Source organism: Primulina eburnea, chromosome 8, assembly GCF_022965805.1.
Source record: "Primulina eburnea isolate SZY01 chromosome 8, ASM2296580v1, whole genome shotgun sequence".
NCBI lineage: Eukaryota > Viridiplantae > Streptophyta > Magnoliopsida > Lamiales > Gesneriaceae > Primulina > Primulina eburnea.
In genome coordinates this window covers 5649485-5672747 of record NC_133108.1, presented here as the reverse complement: position 1 = coordinate 5672747, position 23263 = coordinate 5649485, and the positions used below count along the sequence as shown (strand labels likewise).

Genomic DNA, 23263 nt, shown 5'->3' with positions numbered 1-23263 from the left:
CATTGTTATCTTTGTAATTTTCAATTATGTATTATCTTCGAATTTGTATTTGAAATTGCATTTGTATTTCAATTATCTTTTTCATTTTAGTTATGAATTGTAGTTGGTGTGCGATCCTAAGTTAACATGCTAGCCTGGTTCCCCAAAGGTAGGTACTTTCGTATCGGGAAGTGCCACCGTATGGTGTCACCTGAATTTATTGCTACCTATATTCACCAACGTGAATCCAGATTTTTTTTCCCACAGAGGAAAATTGGAAAGCCCAGATTTTTGCCAGTGCTGTTTGGGCGTTTTTAATCTCGCCGAGTTATCGTCTTGAGATTTGTACGATTGCCTTCTTATTAACAGAGGAAAAGAGAAGGCAGATATTGACTCTTGGTGGATTCTTAGATGGCGTTCAGGAAAACTCTACGTTATGTATTGGCAGGAGTTCAGGGGGAAAGACATGTTAGGAGCTTTAGCGCACTCCCAGAAGGCAGCGGCGCTTCTGCACAATCCTCTCAACATCTCATCCACTTGGAAGGCCAGTACAGTGCCCACAAGTAAATTCAACACTTGAACCTTTCTCGTTGTCTGTGGCGAACGTTCCTAAGTCTGTGTTTTTTTGTGTCTTTTGGTTGCATCCTGTTGTTGTCTTGTCTTCTGGGTTTTGTTGTATGGTGTGGTTAATATTTTTGTTTACTCGATGGGTTGAAGAAAATTTTCGATGCCCCGAAGATGAAATGTACGACGTCAACCTTTTGTTCGTTGGATTAATGGGACACGAGAGATTCACTGACTGGTTGAGTTTCCGTTACCTGCTTCTTCTTCTCAAAGTGGTTTCTTTTCTGGAACTTTGGGGTTATTCTTGCTTATTAACTCATTATATTTATATCCCACGAGTGTGTGGATAGGTGTTCAGAAGCGAAGAGTGTGTTATGAATGAACATTACATTATTTGTCCAATTCTTTGGAGTATCAAGATTGCTTATTTCCTTAAATTATATGTGTTTCTCTTCAATTAATGTGTGCCGGAAGGTTCTAACTGAGGCTGCCTTCTATTGCGGTGTTCATTGTCATTTGTGTTGCTAAAACGCTTTCTCTCGGTTGATTCTCAAACACAAGATGTTTATCTCCTTTATTTTTTTATCCAAGTTGAATATGTTGAAACTGAAAAAAATTTAAATTCTTGACCACAACGGGGAAGGCTTTATGCTTGCTTTATGAGATCATCACATTCTGGTTATCAGAAAAAGGAAGTCCGTTGACTCTTTTCTTTTGTTGCAGTTATCACCCTATTCCCGTTGTCTTTTCGCAAGCCAAAGGATCATATATTTGGGACCCTGAAGGCAATAAATATGTTGACTTCCTCTCGGCTTATTCTGCTGTTAACCAGGTATGAGACAGGAAAATATTGGGTGTTTGATTCTTAGTTATTCAAAGCTTAAGTTTATCTTTTGGTAATGCAACATGCTATAATACTTAGTTCCTTGTTATTAAAGTACAGACCAAAATGATCTAATTTTCTGTGATTAATTTTTTTTTTAATTCTTGTAGTTATAGCTGAAATGCTTCTTGCGATTCCCACAACCTCATTGTGCTAACAGAATTCACCTTTTAGCCAATAGAGTTCCCCGAGGAGGCGGAGAAGGGCTTTGTTGTTTTAATTGTTTATTCTGCCATAGATTTTTATACGGGACTTCAAAATACATGAATTGAAGGTAAATTCATTAACTGAAGACTTTTGCTGCAGGGTCATTGCCATCCCAAGATCTTGAAAACATTGGTAGAACAGGCTGAAAGGCTTACGCTCAGTTCAAGAGCCTTTTATAATGACCAATTTCCAGTATTTTCCGAACATCTGACCAGCATGTTTGGATATGATATGGTGCTGCCGATGAACACAGGTGCTGAAGGTGTCGAAACAGCATTGAAGTTGGCCAGGAAATGGGGTTATCTCAAGAAAAAAATTCCAAGAGAGGAGGTAAGGAACTTTTGATATTGCTTATACTTGAACAGGACATATGTTTCCAGGGTTGATTGAATAATCCACGATTTTCTTTGTGTACAGATCTGCTATTAGTTTCTAGAAACTAATATTTTGTTTTTATCCTTTCTTCATGGTAGGCCATCATTGTTTCATGCTGTGGCTGCTTTCATGGGCGCACATTAGCTGTTATTTCTATGAGCTGTGATAACGAAGCAACTCGTGGGTTTTGGCCTTTGTTGCCAGGCCATGTCAAAGTTGATTTTGGTGATGAAGTTGCAGTTGAGAATATATTTAAAGGTCTGCTGACTTTTTAGCATGTGCAATGATCTCGGGAAAAAGACTCAAATATCGGAAGCTATTACTCGTTAGAGATATTCGTTTGCATTTGTTCTATCTACTAGGACAACTAGAGTTTAATTTTTTCATATGTAAGCTATTTAACTCATAATTTCTTATGATTTTCAGAGAAAGGAGATCGCGTAGCAGGTTTTCTCTTTGAACCTATCCAAGGGGAGGCAGGGGTATGTATCTCCCAGAATTGACTGACTCCTTTGGATGGATAATATACGAGAGCACAAGTTATATAGTTTTCATAGTATAATTTGTGATAAGTGATTCTTAATGAAGGCTAACAATGTTCATGGTCTTCTATTGCATAAATACCATATGAAATGTAGAATGAGAGACACAAAGCCTACTTTTCAAAATCCTGCTAGTGATGTTTACAAAAACTTAGGGAGATCCCTGTTAATATGGTTATATTTGATTTTCTTTTTCCTTTTAGAATCTCTTTTCGTTAAATTGATTATGAGGTTTTGATGAGATTCTTCTTTTTTCCCTAGGTTATAATTCCTCCTGATGGTTACCTACATGCTGTTAGAGATCTTTGCTCAAAATATAATGTTCTAATGATTGCTGATGAAATACAAAGTGGCTTAGCTCGTTCTGGGAGAATGCTTGCGTGTGATTGGGAGAATGTCCACCCGGATGTTGTCGTAAGGGCTTTAGTTTGATTCTTGGATTTTATGTACAGTAAACACACAAAAAATTCATATTTACCAAATATTCATTTAGTTAGAAACCCTGATTCTTTAGGAAAAAAAATGCCATTACCCTTGCTATCTCTCAGAAAAAATTATTAAAGTGGAGACCTTTTCAATTCCGCAAGCATTGACAAATTTTTTGGGAAGTTAGTCCTACCTTGCATATATGTTTAAAGCAACAGATCTCATGGTCTTCTATTGAATAATTGTCTCTTGATTGGGAAAGTTCAGTTTCAAGTGGGTGTGCATTCCCAGATAAAAATGCATTATGGGAATTTTTTTTAGTTCTGAATGGGTACTTTTTCGAACTATCGTGATCATCCATATTATCATGGTTTACATTTTTGTCGTCATTGAATTTAATTATTCACATTCAGAATACCAGGCTGCATTGCATTCTCAATAACTTGATATACACGATTCACTTCCATGCTTCGAAATGACACCTTTGATTGTTGCCTTGTTAAGATACTAGGAAAAGCCTTGGGCGGTGGAATGTTTCCTGTCAGTGTAGTTCTTGCAGACAAAGATGTTATGCTCTGCATTCAGCCTGGAGAGCATGGAAGGTTTGTAACTCTCGCACATAAATTGGCCCCCTTTTATTTATTTTATTTCTCCTAAACATAATGTTAGATTAAACCATGCCAAATTCTGGAGCATGCTACTCCATAAGATTCAAATACATAAGAGACAATTGTTTCCTATAACCAAGGAAATCAAAATTGTTGTGCATTTCACCATACCCTTACTGGTAACACGAGGGATTTTTTAGAATCGTTTATTCCAATTGTTTTGACAAGGTGTTGCATAGACTATCAACATTCTGGTCTTTATATCCTAATTATGCATATTGAAAATCTAAATTGGTAACTTGCTATTGAGGTAATGTGCAGCACCTTTGGAGGGAATCCATTGGCCAGTGCAGTTGCAATTGCATCGCTGGATGTGCTAAAAGACGAGAAACTTGCTGAAAGGTATCAAATGTTTGCCTTGATCTTTGAAATGACTTTGCACGGAGCTTTGGTATGGTGAAGAAAACAATGATATTATTAATTTTTAAATATTTCTGGGTCTTGCATATGCTACACGGCTTTTTGCGTTGGATAAGGACTTAGACACTTAGGTGGAATGTAGATGATTGTTTAATTTTTTTTTATACACTCTAATATTATTCTCACATGGTCCTTGAAGCAGTCAAATATTTCAATTTCTATTAGATCTGCCCAACTGGGACAGGAGCTTAGGGAACAACTTGTGAAGGTTCAACAGCAATTTCCCGATCTTATAAAAGAAGTACGAGGAAAAGGCCTGTTCAATGCCGTGGAGCTTAACAACGCAGCCATGTCCCCAGTAAATGCGTATGACGTATGCCTTAAGCTCAAAGAGAGGAATTCTTGCAAAACCCACCCATGATTCTATTATACAATTAACACCTCCTTTGACCATAAGGTATGGAACTGTTTCTCCACACAATGTGCATAATAGATTATCATAAATCTTTTCTAATCGAGGATTTAGCTTTTTCTTTCATTCATTCTTTCTTTTATTAACTTTCGTACCAGTTTGGTAGAACGCTGAGAGATGCATAATGTAGCCAGCAAATTACCATATTGTCCATCATCGTTTTTAGATGTCCTATATCCGTTTTCAATACATTATTGTTATGAATCCATATCCAAATATGAGAAATTTTATCCATTGGGCCAGGAACATTAAATTCAGAGGGCCAGACATGTTTGACAATGAGAAGCCCAAGATAGTAAAAATGTATGCCAGGAGAACTAAAGGAAAAACACGTGAAGAGGGAGATGGATAAAAATAACAGTTAGTTTGTATGAGAGAGTATTCAGTTACATTCTTGTTGAGTGAATACTAGCATCTTGCTAACGAAAGGGAGAATCGTACAAAGCAATTATACTCGGGTTCCTTATTTTCAGTTAATGCAATATTCCATTATCGTGATTGATCTTTCTTCTATATTTGAATTGCATATCATCGAGTGAGACGTAACATTGGTCCGACCTGTCGGATTCGAGGCACGATCGACGACGATGGCCAGCACACGAAATGATGCGAAGTTTGAAACAATGGAACAATCGATGAATGGGTTGCAGGAGAGTATGCTACAGGTGCAAGGCATGCTAGATAAACTCAATCAAACTCTCGGAGGCTTCAGTGACCTGATGCTCTTGAATCAAGGCACATGGAGGAGTGACAGTTACCAACAATCAATATGAAGAGGCGCTAGAAGAAGGTCCTGACAGACAAGGAAAGGAGGAGAATGCGGCGACCAACGATGGAGGAGATCGAGAAATAGTCACATAAGAGATAAGAAGGGCATTAATGAGTATTGAGCTACCTGTTTTTGAAGAAGAAGATCCGATGGGCTGGCTGGGGAAGGTGGAACAATATTTTGACGTTCATGACACCTCGTTCGGATGTAGGCTCAAATTGGCTTACATTTGTATGCAGGGATCCACCATCCATTGGTTTCGCTGGATGAAGGTGAGGATTCCCAACATGAACTGGGATCGGCTTGCTTAAGAATTAATTAAGAGGCGTGGTGGGTACGATGCTAACCCTTTTGAGCTTATGGCATAGCTGAAACAAGGTCAACAACCGATCGACACCTATATCGAACACTTTGAGGTGTTGGTCGCGTATATTGGTGACGTTCAAGAAGATCGATATCTGGGATATTTTATGAGTGGGTCGCGAGAGGAGATTCATCGGCGAATGATCGTTCATAATCCTAGAACAGGTGGATCGCGTGATGATGTTAGCGAGGGTATTGGAAGTGGAGTTGTTTGGGAAGGTGATGGTTCATGGCAGAAGTCGATCTAGGCTTGGCCTGGGTCCTGAACAGAGAGGGCCCAGTGAATAGGGGCTAGGCTAATCAGGCCAACTCCCTTTATAAGGATCGCCACTATGGTAACCCACAATCGCGTGTTATCACAAAAACGATGAGTCCAAGAGAGGCGTACTAGCATAGGCCTCTCATGGTTCATGGCAGAAGTCGACCTGGGCTTGGCCTGGGTCCTGAACAGAGAGGGCCCATGAATATGGGCTGAGCTAATCAGGCCCACTCCCTTGGTAAAGATCGCTACTATGGTAACCCACAATCGCGTGTTATCACAAAAACGATGAGTCCAAGAGAGGGGTACCAGCACAGGCCTAGGGGGGGAATGCGATCAAATCTTGGTGGGAACAGTGGCGGAATAACTAGAGTTCCGGCATAGAAGAATCGTGTGGGTTGAATAGTATCACGCAAAGAGTACTTGCATAGGAGGGAGAAGGGATTGCGCTTTAAATGGTGGAAGCCATATCACCCGCTGCATCGATGCGTGAATAAAAGTTTAAGGGTGACCATTCTGGCCGATGAAGATGGGGAAGAAGGCGAGTTAGAACAGGGGGTAGCTGAGGAGGAAATTGGCTGTCAAGAAAGTGAGGTTGAAGCGTGGCAGGAAGCCTATGTTACTGAGTACAATACATTGGAGTTACCATTGTATTCTGTCAGCGGAATTAATCAACAGTAGACGTTGAAAATGAAAGTGAAGGTGGCAGGGCGAGAAGTGATGGCAATGGTTGACAGTGGTGTGAGCCACAACTTCATCTGGAGAAGCTTGATCGCTGATTTGGGAATTAACGTGGATGAGAAGATGCGATTTGGCGTGTCTCTGAGCGATGGGTGCTGCATAGCATGTCAAGGGTTGTGTAAAGATGTGGTAATCGATTTGGGTCTTTGCCAGATACAAATCGAAGGGTATTTGTTTTAATTGGGTGAACTTGATCTCATTTTAGAAGTCGACTAACTCCGAACGTTAGGCAATGTCATGCTGAAATGGGCCAATATGGAGATGAGATTTAGTTGGAAATGGCAGACAGTGGTTCTACGGGAGAGATCCGATGCTCAGTAGATCCGTGGTATCTCTCAAATCAATTGCTAAAGTACGGGAAGTGGAATTTTGTGGGGATGCATTAGTAAAGTAGAATGACGGTTGGATGAGCAAACTGTAGGTAGAACAAAGAAATTTGAAGGGAGCAATTGACAGTCTCCTTACTAATATGGAGGATATTTCGAAAGCTTACCATATGGTCCCCCTCGTCGATTACAAGATCATGTTATTAACAGCAACAAAGAATGTGGGCCGATGTTGTTGCGGCCATATAGCTACGCCCACCACCAAAAAGATGAGATAGAACGTATGGGGCGAGACATGTTCAAATCGGGTGTCAAACAACTTAGTGGCTGCCCGTACTCTAGCCCCATTATTTTGGTTAAAAAAATGGCAGTTGGAGATTCTGTAATGATTACAGGACCCTAAACGAAATTACAATCTCTGACGAGTATCCCATTCTGGTGGTTGAAGAATTTTTCGATGAATTGCATGGTGCTAAATACTTTTCGAAGTTGGATCTCAGGTAGGGGTATCATCTTATTCGGGTTCAACCTAATGACATTCCTAAAACAGCATTTCGAACGCACGAAAGGACGTTATGAATTTGTGGTCATGCCTCTTTGCTTAAAAAAAGCCCTAGGGACCTTCCAAGCCACGATGAACGAGGTATTTCAGCTTTATATGAGGAAATTTGTTCTCGTATTCTTTGATGACATATTGATTTATAATAAAGGATGGAGGAACACTTGATGCATGTGATAACGATGTTGGACGTGCTGTTGCATAACGGGCTGGTTTTGAATAAAAAGAAATGTCAATTTGGGCCGAGTCAAGTTAGCTATTTGGGACATATTATCACTGGCCAGGGACTGATTGTGGATCCGAACATAATAGAAAATGTTAGTTTTTGGCCGGGACGAAAAATACAAAGGCCTTGAGGGGATTTCTTGGATTGATTGGTTAATACAGGAAGTTCATTCGAGACCATAGGAAGATTGCAAGACTCTACAGACCAGGTGAAGAAAAACAATTTCTGTTGAAATGACATGGCAGAGGAGGCATTTGTTAAGCTTAAGAAGGCTCTTGGTACTGGTCCAATTATGAGAATGCCTAATTTTGGTCAGGAATTAGTGGTGGAATGTGATGCATCAAAAGTGGGTCTAGGGGCGGAGTTAGTCCAAGAGGACAGACCCATCGACTACTACAGCAAGGCGTTGGCCGATAGAGCATTAACAAAGTCAACCTATGAAAAAGAGTTAATGGCTTTGTGTTCGCTGTTCAACATAGGCGCCGTCATCTTTTGGGGCGAAAGTTTATTGTGATTACGAACCATAAACCATTAAGAAGCAACGAATCACCACTCAGTCCAGACCAACAATGTTGGTTGGCCAAACTACTCGGTTATGAGTTTGAAATCAAGCATAAGGTAGGGTCGGATAATGGGGCAGCAGATGCTCAGTCACGAAGAGGGACAAAGGCGACTTGGCTATTTTAACAAAAGCAGAATGGGTTGAGATAAATGAAATTATAAAAGCAGTTTTGGAAGATCAAGAGCTGAGGAAAATTAATGATAAGCTTCGTGAGGAGGATGGGGGCAACACACATTATACGTAGTCGATAATTGTTTGTTGCACAAAGGCAGATTGATAGTTCTGCGATCTTCGCAGTGGGTCTCCAAGTTGTTAAATGAATTTCATAACACACCAGCTGGGGATCATTCTGGAGCATTAAGAACATATAAAAGGGTGGCTAGTAATTTCTATTAGAGGGGAATGAAGAAAGAAGAAAGATGTAAGTAAGTTTGTGGCCCAATGTATAATTTGTCAGCAACAAAAGTATGAAACCACCAAGCTTGCGGGTTTGCCACAACCGTTGGCTCTCCCGGAGGTGATTTGGGAGGATTTAGCCATGGAATTTATTACCGGACTTCCAAAATCAAAAAGGTATTATGTTATATTAGTTGTGCTTGACAGGTTGTCCAAGTATGGACACTTCCTTCTTTTGAAACATCCCTACAAAGCAAGTACAATGGCTGAGGCGTTTATAAAAAATGTGGTGAAATTACATGGGGTTCCAAAGAAGATTGTGAGTGACAAGAATGCTATATTTATGAGTCTTTTTTTGTCTGAACTTTTTAGGCTCCAAGGGACTCAGCTTAAAATGAGTACATCATATCATCTGGAAATCGATGGACAGAGTGAGGCTTTGAATAAGTGCGTTGAGACTTATTTATGTTGCTTCTGTTCGGAGGAACCCAAAAATTGGGCTCAGTGGCTACATCGGGCAGAGTATTGGCACCATACTTTCTATCAAACATCGGCGGGGATGAGTTCGTTCGAAGTGGTATGAGTTCGTTCGAAGTGGTATACGGACGCAAACCACCGAGCATGGTTCGATTTCTTCCTGGAGAGACAGTGGTAGCAGCTGTATCGCAGACGTTGTGGGATAGGGATGAGCTTGTAAGGCAGCTAAAATATAATCTTGAAAGGGCTTAACAACCCTTGACGAAGCATGCTAACAAAAAATCGGAGGGTGGTTCATTTTCAGGAATGGGATATGGTATATTTGAAGTTGCGACCACATCGGCAGAACTCAGTTTGCACTGGAGTTGTTCAGAAATTAGCTGGCAGGTTCTATGGGCTTTTTAAGATCGAAAAGAAGGTGGGGACAGTTGCCTACAGGTTACGGTTACCAGAGGGGTCTAGGGATATATCCTGTTTCCTGTTTCATGTTTGAAACGAACAGTGGGTAAAACCGATGCTGAGATCAAATTACCTAGTGAATTAGACACAATTTTACTCATGACTTTTGAACGTGATATGATTTTAGCAGGGCGGATTAAACACTTAACCGGGCAGCCATGTCAGCAGCTCCTAGTACAATGGAAAGGATGGTCTGATGAGGAAGCTACATGGGAGAACCTGGAAGACTTCGAAAGACAATTTCCTGATTTTCGCCTTGAGGACAAGACGATTTTTTAGGAGGCCGGTACTGTTATGAATCCAAATCCAGATATGAGAAACTTTGATCCATTGGGCCCAGGAACATCAAATTCAAAAGGCCGAAGCATGATTGACCATGAGAAGCCCAAGACAGTAAAAATATATGCTAGGAGAACTAAAAGAAAAACACCTGAAAAGAGGGGAGAGATAAAATAGCAGTTGGTTTGTATGAGAGAATATTCAATTACATTCTTGCTTAGTGAGTACTAGCATCTTGCTAGGGACAAGGAGAATTGTACAGAGCAATCATACTTTGGGTTCCTTATTTTCAGTGAATGCAATATTCCATCATCATGATTGATCTTTCTTCTATATTTGAATTACATATTATCGAGTGAGACATAACAGTTGCTGCTAATAAATTACACGAGCACAAATGCACCTAGATGTGGCATGAGGGCCAATTGTACAGGTTTGAATAATCTAGGATGCTCATGATGTCAAGTATCCTAGTTTACTTTGTGTATATTCCAGAGTACGCTGAATGATCCTTGCTTTCTTGTCACACATGCGACTATGGATCTGAGCTTCAAGTGGAGCAAAAAACCGAAAATCTCACAATATCAGTAACTTTATAACTAATCGTCTGTGTAATTTCTTGATGCAGTCGGGATGAGCTCCAAGAAGCTTCCAACGCGCTGCAAAATGTTTTACTTGATCTGCCGAAGATGCAGAAAGCGAAGCCAGATGAAAAAAATATCTCCCATTCAGCTTCCTACGTGTGCGACCGATGTGGGCGTAACATTTACGGTTCTTCACAGTCGTAATAGTCCTTGATCACACACTCTTACTTTCATTTATCTTTTTTTAAAAAAAAAAAAAACTATGATTTGCATTCTGTTAGTTACACCATACCATCTAACGCAGTCTCTAAAACTTTTGAGCCAGTGTCAGCGAAGAGTTTGAATTTGTCTGCATTGATAGTTGGTGTAGAGTTATAAAATTCCAAGTGGGAAATCATAATGTGTGACAAATAAGTTAATATAATTCTGCCAAGATATTTAAATTTGATGTAAGGTGCAGGCCTGTACACGCGTATCAGAAAACATATAATACAAGTTCTTGGCAGGCAGAGTGGAGACACAATAATGGCCGAGAATTTTGGTAGTTATCAAACTTTACGCAGTTTTAAACATATGACAGCGTCTTTCCTTTTGTGAATCTTTATTGCTTTGTCTCACAGACAACTGGGACCTGCTTCAGAGCTGCTATTTAAGACCCTTAGCTGGATTTCATCATTATATATCCTGTAACCAAAAACTTGGTCTAACAGGAGCTATCAATCGTGTTAACCACTTATGTCACGTCTATCTAGATATGATGAAATATATAAAAATTATATATAGAATATGTGAGTGTCATCTCAGTGATGAACATGTTTGATAAACAACATAACAAAACTGCATATATATGCATGTTTGTTTGATATGACAAAATGTGGATTTCGTCAATTATTATGATTGTATAAAGAATTCAACTAGTTTGCGATTAGTTGGGTTGATGAGATTGGATATGATAAATAATATCGTGTTTATTAAAACATGGAGCAGGATGTTGAATAGAATTTAACAAATAATAATATGTGTGGTTTGATTGAATAAATTTGAGATAAAATGATAAATTATTGTTATTTTTAATAATTAATTAATATAAATAAAGTAGAGATACGAAAGATAATGTTATAATTTTTAATAGAATGATTCGATTGATGTGAAATAAATATAAATACACATATTTGTAATCAATCAAACTTGTCGATCGAGATGGAAACAGAACCTTATTCGTAAGCGAAAATGGAAGATATATAAGCACAAGTAGATTGATATGTGGGGTTGGGAATGGACTTCATCGTCTTTATGTAAGTAATTGTGTCTGAATTATATTATATGATTAATTTAGGCATTTTCTTATGGACCATCCAAGATGAAATTCTAAATTATAGAATTTTTTGAGGTGGACATGTGCTTTTTATTATTTATTTCAATTATTCCATAAAATAAATCGATCGAATAAAATGAGTCCAAATTAGGTATGAGAAGAATATTTAACTTTGAACTTATTTTAGTTTCTTTTTAATAATTATTCTTAGCTTTAAGTTGTGTTATCAAATACTAAAAATTCAAATTATTGCATATAAATTTATAGTTACGTGTATTCAATCAAATGTTTAATGACTTTATAATGTGTTTCGACTTTGGCAAAAACTTGTGTGAGACGATCTCGCGGGTCGTATTTTGTGAGACATATCTCTTATTTGGGTCATCCATGAAAAAATATTATTTGTGAATATCGGTATGGTTGACACGTCTCATAGATAAAGATTCGTGAGATCGTCTCACAATAGACATATTCTTCAACTTTTTCCATCATCATTAGTAACCGAAATTCGAAAGTTTAAAGGAACTAAATATAAATTAATCTAAATTAAACTCGCTCAAATGAGTTAAATTAATTTTAAAAATTTCATGATCTGAAATCGGTCAATCCAAATATCTATTTCACGAAACTAATTATAATTCTTTCAAAAGACATTATTAGAACCATAATGTTTCGAAGACCGGGCTTTAGTTCTAATGATCACATTTGATTTCTCTTTGTAATAGTTGGTGTACGAGTTCTTCCACACCTAGATTAAGATATAAAAAAATTATTTTTTTCGTGAAGGTTAAATTCTTATGTAGAATGTCAAAACGCTGTCGTTTGTACCTCTGCCCTTGTCCTTGAATTCCTCTCCAGTCTGCACCACCAATTTTCTCCATTATCGTCATCTCTCCAAAGTTCGATTCCACTATTAAACCCCGAATACACAGAAAACCTCTGACTGAAGACCCGACAGGAATCGAGAATTTTTACTTTAATGCATTTATTATGTGGTATTTCTTTCAGATCCGTTGTTTCTTGAACCTTTCCGTGACATATTGGTTACCCCCTCGCTTTCTTACTTGTATGTATTCCGTTGTTTAACAGTTGATACTGCGTGTGTGTTGAAATTTTAGTTTTTTGTTTTTCTGGGTTGTGGAATATGGGGTCGATTCGGCTAGATCTGGTCGGAAAGATTCATCCAGAACCGATCGATCAATTCGACCGGCTTCCGGACTCCATCCTTCTCTTGATCTTCAACAAAATCGGGGATGTCAAAGCTTTGGGCCGTTGCTGCGCTGTTTTGAAGCGATTTCATTCTATCGTTCCTCAGGTTGACAGCATAATCGTCCGCGTGGATTGCGTCATCTCCGACGATGATCCCTCCGCCTCCATAACTTCCGTGGACAAGTCCCGCCACCCAGTTTCCTCCTTTTTCCGCATGTTCTTGGGAATCTTCAAGCCGTTGCAATCGCTTACTCAGCTCATGACTCCTTCCACTCGTCGCATTCCTTCTATTTCCCCAGACTCTGATTGCGAAAATGAGAGGAGCAATGTCACCCATCATTCACCTACTCAAGTCTTGAAGAATTTTAATGAGATCAAGCTCCTCAGGATTGAACTTCCTAGTGGGGAATTGGGGATTGATGAAGGTGTTTTGCTCAAGTGGAAAGCTAATTTCGGGTCTACCCTCGATAATTGTGTTATTCTTGGAGCTTCGAGCGTCATTACTAATCTGAATAGGGCCGGTGATTGTTTGGCCTCTTGTGATGTCAATGCTGACCGTGGCCATGGGGTGGAGAATGATAATGGGAGCATACCGGACTCCTTTTACACGAACGGGGGATTGAAATTACGCGTTGTGTGGACTATTAGCTCATTGATTGCTGCCTCGGCGAGGCATTACCTACTTCAGCCGATAATAGCCGAACATAAGACGCTAGAATGTTTGATGCTTATGGATTCTGATGGGCAGGGGGTGTTGTCAATGAATAAAGATCAGTTGGAGGAGCTAAGGGTTAAGCCTTTGTCCGCATCTTCGGCATCAAAGAGAACTCTTGTTCCAGCTCTGGATATGCGTTTATGGTACTCTCCGCATTTGGAGTTGCCGAATGGGATGGTCCTAAAAGGAGCGACCTTGGTTGCTATTAAACCTATTGAGCAGTCGAAGAGAGAAGCTGTGGGTTTGGATGTGAATTGGGTCGCATCGGCGTTTGAGGAGCCTTTTGGAACTGCTGCGAGAATGTTGGTGAAGAGGAGGACTTATTGTCTGGAGATGAACTCATTCTGAGTTGGTGTTGGGTAAAAAATTAGCTTACGGATTTTTGAGGTAATTTTTATTTCTTCTCTAGATCATTGCATTAGTGCGTTTGTAAGAATTATTCTTGTTTACAGTAAATACTAGTAAGACCATGTTTGGTTGAAATCATTTGGTTTGAATGATTATTGTTTTGTTTATTAGTAATTCAAATATATAGAAAGTTGGATAGGTATTGAATAAGAAGTAATAATGTTTTTAGTAAATTTGAGAAATAACATTAAAAAAATCAAATTGCGAAACCTGACGGGGTATTCGTTTTGCTTCGATTTGACCTTTATTTTCTAATTATCTTTTTGTTATAAAATTTGCTAGCTTGAAATGAAGGCCCGTATCTGCTTGCAGGGGGTCGTTTCAGCAGTGTGGTGATTTAGCCTCAACTGTGTTTTTTTGTGTAATTAATCCCCCGTATGAAATTCGGAGCCACCCACCCCTACCAATTGGGACTTGGGATCTTTTTTTTCGTGTTATGTTTGTCCTTTACACTCTTGTTCATGAACAAGTGATGTTCATTATGTTGTCCGACCTTTTTTTGTGCTTGCTGTACTCCTTGATGCTGAGTGATGCACGTATCTGCTCCTTTAGAGTTGGTATGTCTATTGAGATTATGTCGTAGCAGTAAATTTATTCGTTTTCTAGGGAAGATAAGGTTTTTGTAACCTAAGGATTGACTAGTCCAGAAGCAGAGACTCGGTTTTGTTTTGAACAAACCTTATTATCGGTTGCAGGATTATATCTCGTAAGCTGTCCAGCTTCTACGGTCGAACAATGGATGATATGCAGCGGCTTTGATCTTGAACTCAAGCATGCGGTTTTAAGAGTGGAGACGTATTGTTATTGTAATATGGCTTAAGAGTCGCGCTCCTTGGAATTTTCGGTCGCCTTAGTTTTCTGTATGTGAATATTATGGTTATGAAGATTATATGCTTCATATGACAAGGTACCCTGTGGATTGTATTCTGAATTCCGGCTGCGGAATCATGTAAAACTGATTTACTGCCACGATAAGAATGTAAAATATCCGACCAGTGGAATTTGCATCTTCGCCTATTATCATTTGGAGTAGAATTCGTCTGTTTGACAACGTAGTTAATTGCCGGGTAATAATTTAGAAACTTGAATGTAGATTTATTAGACTAGTAGATAGGATTAATACGTTTCTCGTGTAGGTGCATTTAATTTTTAATTCAAGTCTTCTTCTCCTTTCGTTTCCATCAAAGCAACATTGATGTATATTGATGGGATATATTTTTAAAATTATATGTACATCAATTATTGAGTTGGCTGTTTTCAAATAAATCCGTCATATATATATATATATATATATATATATATATATATATATATATATATAACTTCGAACATGCATTTCATCAATAATTGACGAATGGCTGCATAACATATCAACAATTGTTTAAAACAGAGGTTGAAACAGAACTTAAGAAGGATAAGTCAAAACAAGAAATGCGGCAGTCTCCAAATTCTGTGATGACCCAGAATGTGTGAATTGCATGCAAAATCTCTAGAAAGTTGACACAGCTGGAACTGGTACAATACAAACAACGCAAGGTCTGAGACGTGGGAAGGATTGATGGTGCAGCTTTTCATCCTCCCTTACCTGAAAAACAAATGCGAAAAAAGTCAGTCCTTCACCTTTTGTATTCAAAGCTTAGTAGTATACATATATATGGTATTTCGAATCACCGTTTACCACTGATATAATTCTTGGTATCAAAGAAGGTACATCTAATCTTTTACTCCAACACGAGACTGATCAATTTCTTCAATGACCGAGGAGTTGAAACTTTTGTTAAGATTCGAGTGACATCTCAAATATGGATCATAATAGATTCAAGAAACTACACGCAAATTGAACCATAAGCCTTCGTGTAATTTCTCGGTCCTATACAAGGATTCTTGAACAGCTGTGGGAATACGGAAGTGAACAATATGTTGAAAACATTCTTATGTAAAATAGATTATCTGTAACGTATTTGACTGTTGTATCACAGGATTTACTGGGCAACGAATTCTTGCAGAGTCTAAATTGCAACACATGTACTATATATTAATTTCATCAAACTCGCTAAATTTTATAGGCCATCATAATGATGCCGAGAGCCTTCAAAAATCAAGTATGGATCTATTCCCTTCATAATTGGAAGTAAATGAAATCATATATGGCCGCATGAACACAGTACGCAGAAGAGTTCAAACCCCAAGATCTTAGTAATTCATGTATGGAAACTTGTATATTAATTCAACAGGAGGCTTTAAATCCAAAAAAAGACTCCAAAGCCAAAAGACCAGCCTTCAAAACATATTCATAAATCCACAATGTCATGTATAACTGAGCAAAAGAAGATATTACCATTAAATCTTGCCATATTTTTGGTGGGACCTAGTCAATAAATTTTGAGGGCTTCGTCTAATATCATTAAATCATACTGATCCTTAACATTTTAATAGAAACTGACATCGCGAATTTATTATCCAAATATCAAAATTTCACTACTTCATTATGGAGAAACTGCATAGAAAAATCCAATCTTCAACAGTCTCTTTGTATTGAAGTTCTTTGTTAGTAGATGCCATATTTAATTGAAAAAACTAGCTACAATAATAATAATAACTACTCAAAGAGGGAGTGTTCACTAATTAATCTGTTAATCATTCTCTTTTAACTTTAAGCCCTTTGTCTCTTAGATTTTTTTCCTGGAAAGAAAGGGTCTATTCCTGAAAATTTAAAATATAATCCTGTAGCTCTCTAACTTGAACTTTTTAGACCTAATATTTTCTACTCTGAGTTTGTGCATAAATTCATTCAGTCAAGCTCAAAACTGAGTTATTTGAAATTTTGAATTTGAGCTGGGGTTCCTTTTATACATATAAATTATGACACAAACTCATAAACTTATGTTTTATTATTTAAAGCTATTATTAAAAATTGATATTAAATTAAAATTATGAATATTTTTTAGCTCGAGCAGAATGCGATTATGTTGTATTTAAAGATATTATTAAAAAATGTAAATTAAAATTATGAATATTTTTTAGCTCGAGCAGAATGCGAATTTTACTTCAAATTAAGACATTTCAATATATATATTGAAAAGAATTAGATCTATTACTGGGCGAATGGAACATAGAACCTAGAGGTATAAATATATATATTTAAAAAAATATGAACTGTGCAGATGGCTGACAAGGAATGAACTCCAAGCATGTTTCTGATTAGTGTTGGGGCAGCTGCAGTAATAACCCTATGCAATTATCAAACTAAAAAATTAAGGTTTTTTTTACACTACACCAAGTGTCACCTGCTTAAGCTTCTAACATATGCTAAAGTGCGCAACTTTAACTCAAACATCAACATCTGTCCGCCATAGACATGTTAGAAACGAGGGAGCCAAACAAAGAGACAACCAGCCGATCCCAATTCACTGTTATCTATGAAATGACATTAAAAAAGGACAAATTGGAGAGCGAGATTATTATTATTTTATTCTGAAACAATAAATGGCTAGCTCCAATGGTCATCCACAGCCTTTTTATGAAATCAAGAAATAGAGAACTGTTCATGGTACGAACGTCAAATCAATGAAGAGAAATCACAGTAAAAATAACACTTCACCTGACTGGAAAATCATCCAAGAAGACGAGATAACGTTAATGGAGAAAAAATATCAGATGAATGATGATGATAATGTGATACGAAAAACTCGGGAAAATTACCAGTTATGAAGATGTGGCATCAGTTCTTTCCTTTCCTTTCTGGGATGAATGCCTGGCGCCATTGTTAGCATTTGGATCGCCGTAGCTGAGCTGCAGACGAGCATCGAATCCAGGAAGTAACTGGTGGTGGTTCTCCACTGGCGCCGCCGTGCCGAGGAAGAAGCTAGGAGATGAAGATCCATCTAGGAGAGAAAATCTCTGGAGGTAATTGTAAGGCGACGTGGAATTGGACTGAAGGGTCCCCCCGTTGTAGGCAGCAGCAAGGCCGGATGAACTAGCAGAAGAGGAGATTGTGAAATTCAAGTTGTACTCGTTGCTGCCATTGTTGTGGTTACTGTTACTAGCTGGGACAAAGTGGTCGGGGACGAAGGAGAACTGTTGGATCTCCGACTGGTTCTCCCCCGCCACGCTAAACAGCGGCGAAGCCATGGATGCGAAGGAATTCGCAAAGTGGATTTGCCCCGGAACAGTGCTGAAGTATTCCGAGGACCAAAGCCGAGATTTTTGAAAGAAATTGGACTCGTTGGAATTTTCTTGAACTGACCTATTGGGGCTGGTGGGGTTGTTACCATTCATCCCTGCGCTCAAGAGCTCGGTGAAAGAAGTGGTGTGTGAAAGAGGGTTTAGAGAAGCCATTTGAGAGTCCTTCTCCTTCCCCGCGACTCTCTCCTTTGCGCGCTCCCTGGCTTTGATCCGGCTTTTAGATCTGGAGAGTGAAAGACCGGAGCTTTTGCTCGTCTCCGAAGTGCTACTACAGGCGGAGGATTTTGTCATTTGCTGGTGATAATGGTATTTGGTATTCCCGCCACCGCCGCCATCCATCTCTACTTCGACTGAATCTAGACCGAGTTGATCGCTTCCGCCATTACTAGACCTTTTCTCATCACTTAGTTGCTTAGGGGTGTCCGGGAAAAGAGAATTCATCGGCGGTAGCTCGGCGATGGAGCTTGCAGCCGCTTTCAACAGCCACTCCACCGCCTTGCTCGGCTGATCATAACCTAAACGGTCCTGCAAATCATAGAACTGAATAGCAGTGTTCACAGAGAGCCGTACACGCCTGTCTCTTAGCCCCTTGGAGGTCAGCACTTTGCTGTGTCGATCTTTCCCCCCAGAAGCTCGCGAAACCCTAACAATCCTAGACGAAGCCCAGCCGTAAAACCCACCTGCGCCACCGCCAAGATCCACACCTCCAACACTTCCGCCGCCGTTAGAACCAGAAACCCTTTTACTCTTTCCATCTTTTTCATCCCCACTCTGGTCATCCATTTTCTTACCATAGACTAATTTTGCTGAGGCCAGCCTTCCATCGCCATTGCTGCTTCTTGGAAACTTACGCTGAATCTCATCCAAATCCATCCCACCAGTTTCATGCCTTTTTTTCTCCAAACCCCTTTCAGCTGCCCCCTCTCACCTTACCTACTCTCAGATAAAGTAAGAGAAAAAGATCCAAAATTTAAACGAAATCTGAACTTCTTGGATTAGGGTTATTAGTTATAACTCACTCACGGAGAGAGAAGATAGCACAACTGGGCGGTGGTTTCCGAGGGAGACAGTCCCACCAGCTCCCTTTGCATTGATGATTATTACACCAAGTACTTTAGCTTTTGTAATGACATATACATACAACAGATTTAAACAGAAAAAGCCGTATTTCTGCTGTACGATACATCACGTTCGGTAACAGAGAAAGGTCAGAAAATGGCGAAGCTTTCGTTTAAAGCTTTTTATGGTTCAAAAGCAAAAAACCAATCACTGTAAACGTACTACTCAGAATCAATATCCCCTCAGCTCATCTTTAAAAAATCCAAGAAAAGCAACAACAAAAAAAACCCCAATGAATCCAGCCAAACCCCAGAAAAGGAAACAGAATCAGATGCCAATTCGTGAGAGAAAAGAAAAGGATATCCAAAAGGAGGGAAAAAAACGTAAGAAGGAGGGAAGGGGACTGTAAGCAGTTAAAGCTTGGCTCTGAAAGTCTGAAACTTTAATTTTGCAGTCATTACTGTTTGCTATTATGCTGGAAAAAATTTAAAGGCCAACCATACATAAAACAAACACATATAAGATAAAATTTATATATTTAATTAAATTCAAAGATAATGACGATAATAAATAATAAAAGAAAAATATGTTTGTGTGTGGACCTTTTGGTCGGAGAAATGCCAATGTAACGACGAGGAATAATACAAAACCAGAACAGTCGGATCTGTGACAGTTTCAGACACCTCTTTATCTACAACTTCATACATTCAACTTTATAAGGATTAATATTTTTAAATAAAAACATTATGAGGATTCATTGCTAATTTTATTTTCAAATAATTAGTATTTTCAGGCCATTTTTAATTTTTGAACCCACAAGATATTTCCATTTGCTCCGTGAAACATCATTTGGTTCGTTAGATGAGTTAAAAAATGATGAGATAAAAGCAATGTTCTAAAAAGCGTGAGAAGCGCGGATGTCGAGCTTCCAAACTTTTCAAGCTTACGCAAAATTAGCACATGCTTAAGCGTGAAAAAACGTTTTTTATTTTTAGTATAATTATAATTATGTCAAACCAATATATAGATAAAATAATACATAAATATGATAAATTTAAGTCTGATGCCTTAATTCTCATATTTATAAAAGCACAGAAATCTCAAAATTGCAATCTTTATTTGTTTTTGCAACTAGATCACGTTAAAAAATGCTAAATATAGTCAAATCATTATCTGACATAATAATCATAATTAAAAGTAAAAAGTAAACATCTAAATCATAAACCTAATTTATTATTTTAAAATAAAAAGACATGCCTTCAAAATAAAAATAAATAAAAATAAATAAATACGATTAATTATACTTAAGCACACTTAATTAAAACGCTTAATCGCTTAATTCGGTGAAACTATAGTTTAACCGTTTTTTTCACTTTTCTCCGAAGCGAAGCTTTTTGTCGAGCTTCAAACTTAAGCGGGCATTTTAGAACATTGGATAAAAGATGTTGAACTTGTATCAGTTTGCATTAAACTTGTAGATAACTTTGTCACGTGAGCTCTCATATATTTGTAAAATATATTTGATGTGTTAGACTCGGGAAATACAACATCGACGTTTTCATTTACACAGTTATAATATTGGATTGCAAGGCTACTCAAAATCTTAATTGAATTGCAAAATCTTATGTACTTAATATTTATTATTATCTTCACCACATTCTTAGCATGCTAGGAAAATATTTTCACATGGAGCAATTTTCTTTTCGTAAGTGATTCAAAATCGACACATTCGGGCTTCTCTAACTCTATTATTATGTTGGATCACTACTTTATCTGAAAACTAACACCATTAGACATTTAATATTCATCGTAGTTTAATATTTTTGAAATATGTAAAGCTTCCCCCAAACTTGTATTAATAAAAAAAAAAAGCAAAAGGGGTCTTATTTTATTTCTCCACCACCACATGTCAAGTTGTGAATTTTTTCCATATTATATGCAATATAGAAAAACAAAAACAAAAAAAATTCTTGCATTGTCAATCCGTCTCGCATGTCAATTTTGTGATACTAATCTCAGCAAAGACTCAGACCACAGGGTGGGTGGGTGTGACAGCCCCGCAATTTATAATTTCATTGATTAAATATCTAAAACTAATCTTTTTTTTCATCTTCCTTTCAAATATTTGTTTTTGTCTCCCCTGAAATTTTTTGCCCCACAACTTTAATTTTCTGACTTCGTCTATGGATCTCATACATGACTCGATCCATGAAAAAATATCAATTTTCATGTCAAAAGTATTATTTTTATGATAATTATAGATCAAACCAACGCATCTCATAGATAAAAATCAATCAAACTATCTTACAATTCACCATCTCATTTTTTTAAAAAAATATATATATCCATGATCATGATGTAACATGGAAATAAAATAAGCTTTTCCGTACGATGTGCCTCACTGCTTCGGCCAACATAAATAAATAAGTTAAAAGATAGAATTGCATTAGAGAACGCATTATTGGTGACAATTATGTGTTGTTTTTTTTTATAAAAAATTAAAACAATAAGAATAAATTGTAAGGGGTGTACTACATACATTGTATATTATCTGAGTAGCTTCATGTTGAACTATGAATTTCAAATTTTTTGATTTATTTGAACTGGACAAAATTGAAGTGACTTTTGAATACATTTTATATCAAATTAAGTAATTTTAGTAGTAATTATAGTGGATTTCAAATACAGTTAAAATGAAAATGTTTCAAATTAAAATCAAATATTTTTTAAGAATAGTGGATCTTAAACTTCTCTAGTACCGCCCCGCTTGCCATTATTACCGGAGCTTGGACCATCTTTTACGCCATGGATTCATGGTCTTTCTATCTCGTGTTCGCACATAAACTCGAGGCAAAAACTTGTGTGAGATGGACTCACGGGTCGTATTTTGTTAGACGAATCTCTTATTTGGGTCATCCATAAAAAAATATTATTTTATGCTAAGAATATTACATTTATGATGTTAATATCGTAAGATCGACATGTAGATTCGTGAGATCATTTCACTAAAGACCTACTCTAAACTCGATACCTACAACCACCTCCATCGTGCTTTCTTGAAAATGGCTCCGATTCAGTGTATCTAAAATCGGATGTATGTCCTAAAAAATTTAAAGATCTTGCAACCTGAAGTATAATAGAGAGCGTTGCACTTGCCGGTAAAAAGGAAGCCAGAGTATAAACAATTCATAAATCCCACCAAATAATAACTTATTAACTATTAGGATCTTATGGACGTCCTGTGTCATCACCAATATTGCAGAGTACATATAATAATATGACAAAACAAAATGTGACAAGTACTTTACATTGTATAATATAAATAGTAAAAAAAAAAAGCAAGATGAGAAAAAGCTGTCGAAGGGGATTAATTTAGCGACAGGCAAGCATGAATGAGAGAGCAATAGAACAGTGCTCTTAAAATATGCAAACATTTGTTTGAGCTAAAACGAAGGGGAAAAAAAATAGGTCTTTATCTTGCATTTCAACCCATATTATTTATCTTTTTATATACCTTATTTTATAATTTATTAGGCAATGCATTTGTTAGAGTCTAAACAAGAAACTCAGCCCATTTGTTTTTATTAACTAAATAAATAATATAAAATAATGTAAAGAAAGAAAAAAATATGAGAAGCGCTTTTTCTCTCTCCCGTAACCACTGTCTGTAAAAGCCAAACAATTTTCGTTTGTCTTTGACTACCCGTAACTTCATCGTCGGTCACCGATTTTCGAAAGTAAGCATAGTTTCGGAAACCGCTCAACAAGATTGTCTAGTGATACCCTTTTTGCTAGGAAAAAATCACGACTCCGTAGACCCGCCGGATACCGTTGCCTATTTTCGCCGGAAAATCAGGAGAGAACCTTGATTTAGGGTGTTTGAAGCTTGAATTCAA

General features: G+C 37.7%; 3 protein-coding genes and 1 long non-coding RNA gene across 7 annotated transcripts; 3 read left to right on the top strand and 1 right to left on the bottom strand.

The window, feature by feature from the left end:
* Positions 1-109: 109 nt before the first annotated feature.
* Positions 110-10830, top strand: LOC140838687 (ornithine aminotransferase, mitochondrial-like). Its single transcript, XM_073205176.1, is given in 11 exon segments — positions 110-542; positions 1267-1375; positions 1733-1963; positions 2107-2266; positions 2435-2490; positions 2812-2964; positions 3481-3578; positions 3906-3986; positions 4230-4394; positions 4396-4461; positions 10521-10830. Coding segments are annotated over 11 exon segments (1431 nt in total). The 5' UTR covers positions 110-390; the 3' UTR covers positions 10681-10830.
* On the top strand, positions 6185-10210 carry LOC140838689 (uncharacterized). The gene is made up of 2 exons (XR_012119643.1): positions 6185-6260; positions 6299-10210. It is a non-coding gene; the product is annotated as an uncharacterized lncRNA (long non-coding RNA).
* A 1749-nt stretch (positions 10831-12579) lies between the features above and the next one.
* LOC140838685 (F-box protein At4g18380-like) lies at positions 12580-15118 on the top strand. 3 transcript variants are annotated; one of them, XM_073205170.1, is made up of 3 exons: positions 12580-14067; positions 14303-14341; positions 14819-15118. In XM_073205170.1, exon 1 carries the CDS (start codon positions 12936-12938, stop codon positions 14061-14063), a length of 1128 nt encoding a protein of 375 aa, XP_073061271.1. In that variant the 5' UTR covers positions 12580-12935; the 3' UTR covers positions 14064-14067; positions 14303-14341; positions 14819-15118. The 3 variants fall into 3 exon arrangements, with proteins under 3 accessions (XP_073061271.1, XP_073061270.1, XP_073061269.1); XM_073205169.1 differs by lacking the exon at positions 14303-14341 and having other exon boundaries at positions 12580-14102; positions 14730-15118; XM_073205168.1 differs by lacking the exon at positions 14303-14341 and having other exon boundaries at positions 12581-14102.
* Positions 15119-15432: 314 nt separating this feature from the next.
* LOC140838684 (transcription factor TCP2-like) lies at positions 15433-19855 on the bottom strand. 2 transcript variants are annotated; one of them, XM_073205165.1, is made up of 2 exons: positions 17826-19854; positions 15433-15708 (listed from the first exon to the last, which is right to left on the bottom strand). In XM_073205165.1, the coding sequence occupies exon 1, from the start codon at positions 19179-19181 to the stop codon at positions 17829-17831; it is 1353 nt and encodes a 450-aa protein (XP_073061266.1). In that variant the 5' UTR covers positions 19182-19854; the 3' UTR covers positions 15433-15708; positions 17826-17828. The 2 variants fall into 2 exon arrangements, with proteins under 2 accessions (XP_073061266.1, XP_073061267.1); XM_073205166.1 differs by lacking the exon at positions 15433-15708 and adding an exon at positions 15773-16015 and having other exon boundaries at positions 17826-19855.
* Between the last annotated feature and the right edge of the window lie 3408 nt (positions 19856-23263).

Bases quoted from the DNA above. Each gene is read 5' to 3' on its own strand.
- LOC140838685 (XM_073205170.1), top strand. From the start codon at position 12,936: ATGGGGTCGATTCGGCTAGATCTGGTCGGAAAGATTCATCCAGAACCG.
- LOC140838684 (XM_073205166.1), bottom strand. From the start codon at position 19,181: ATGGATTTGGATGAGATTCAGCGTAAGTTTCCAAGAAGCAGCAATGGC.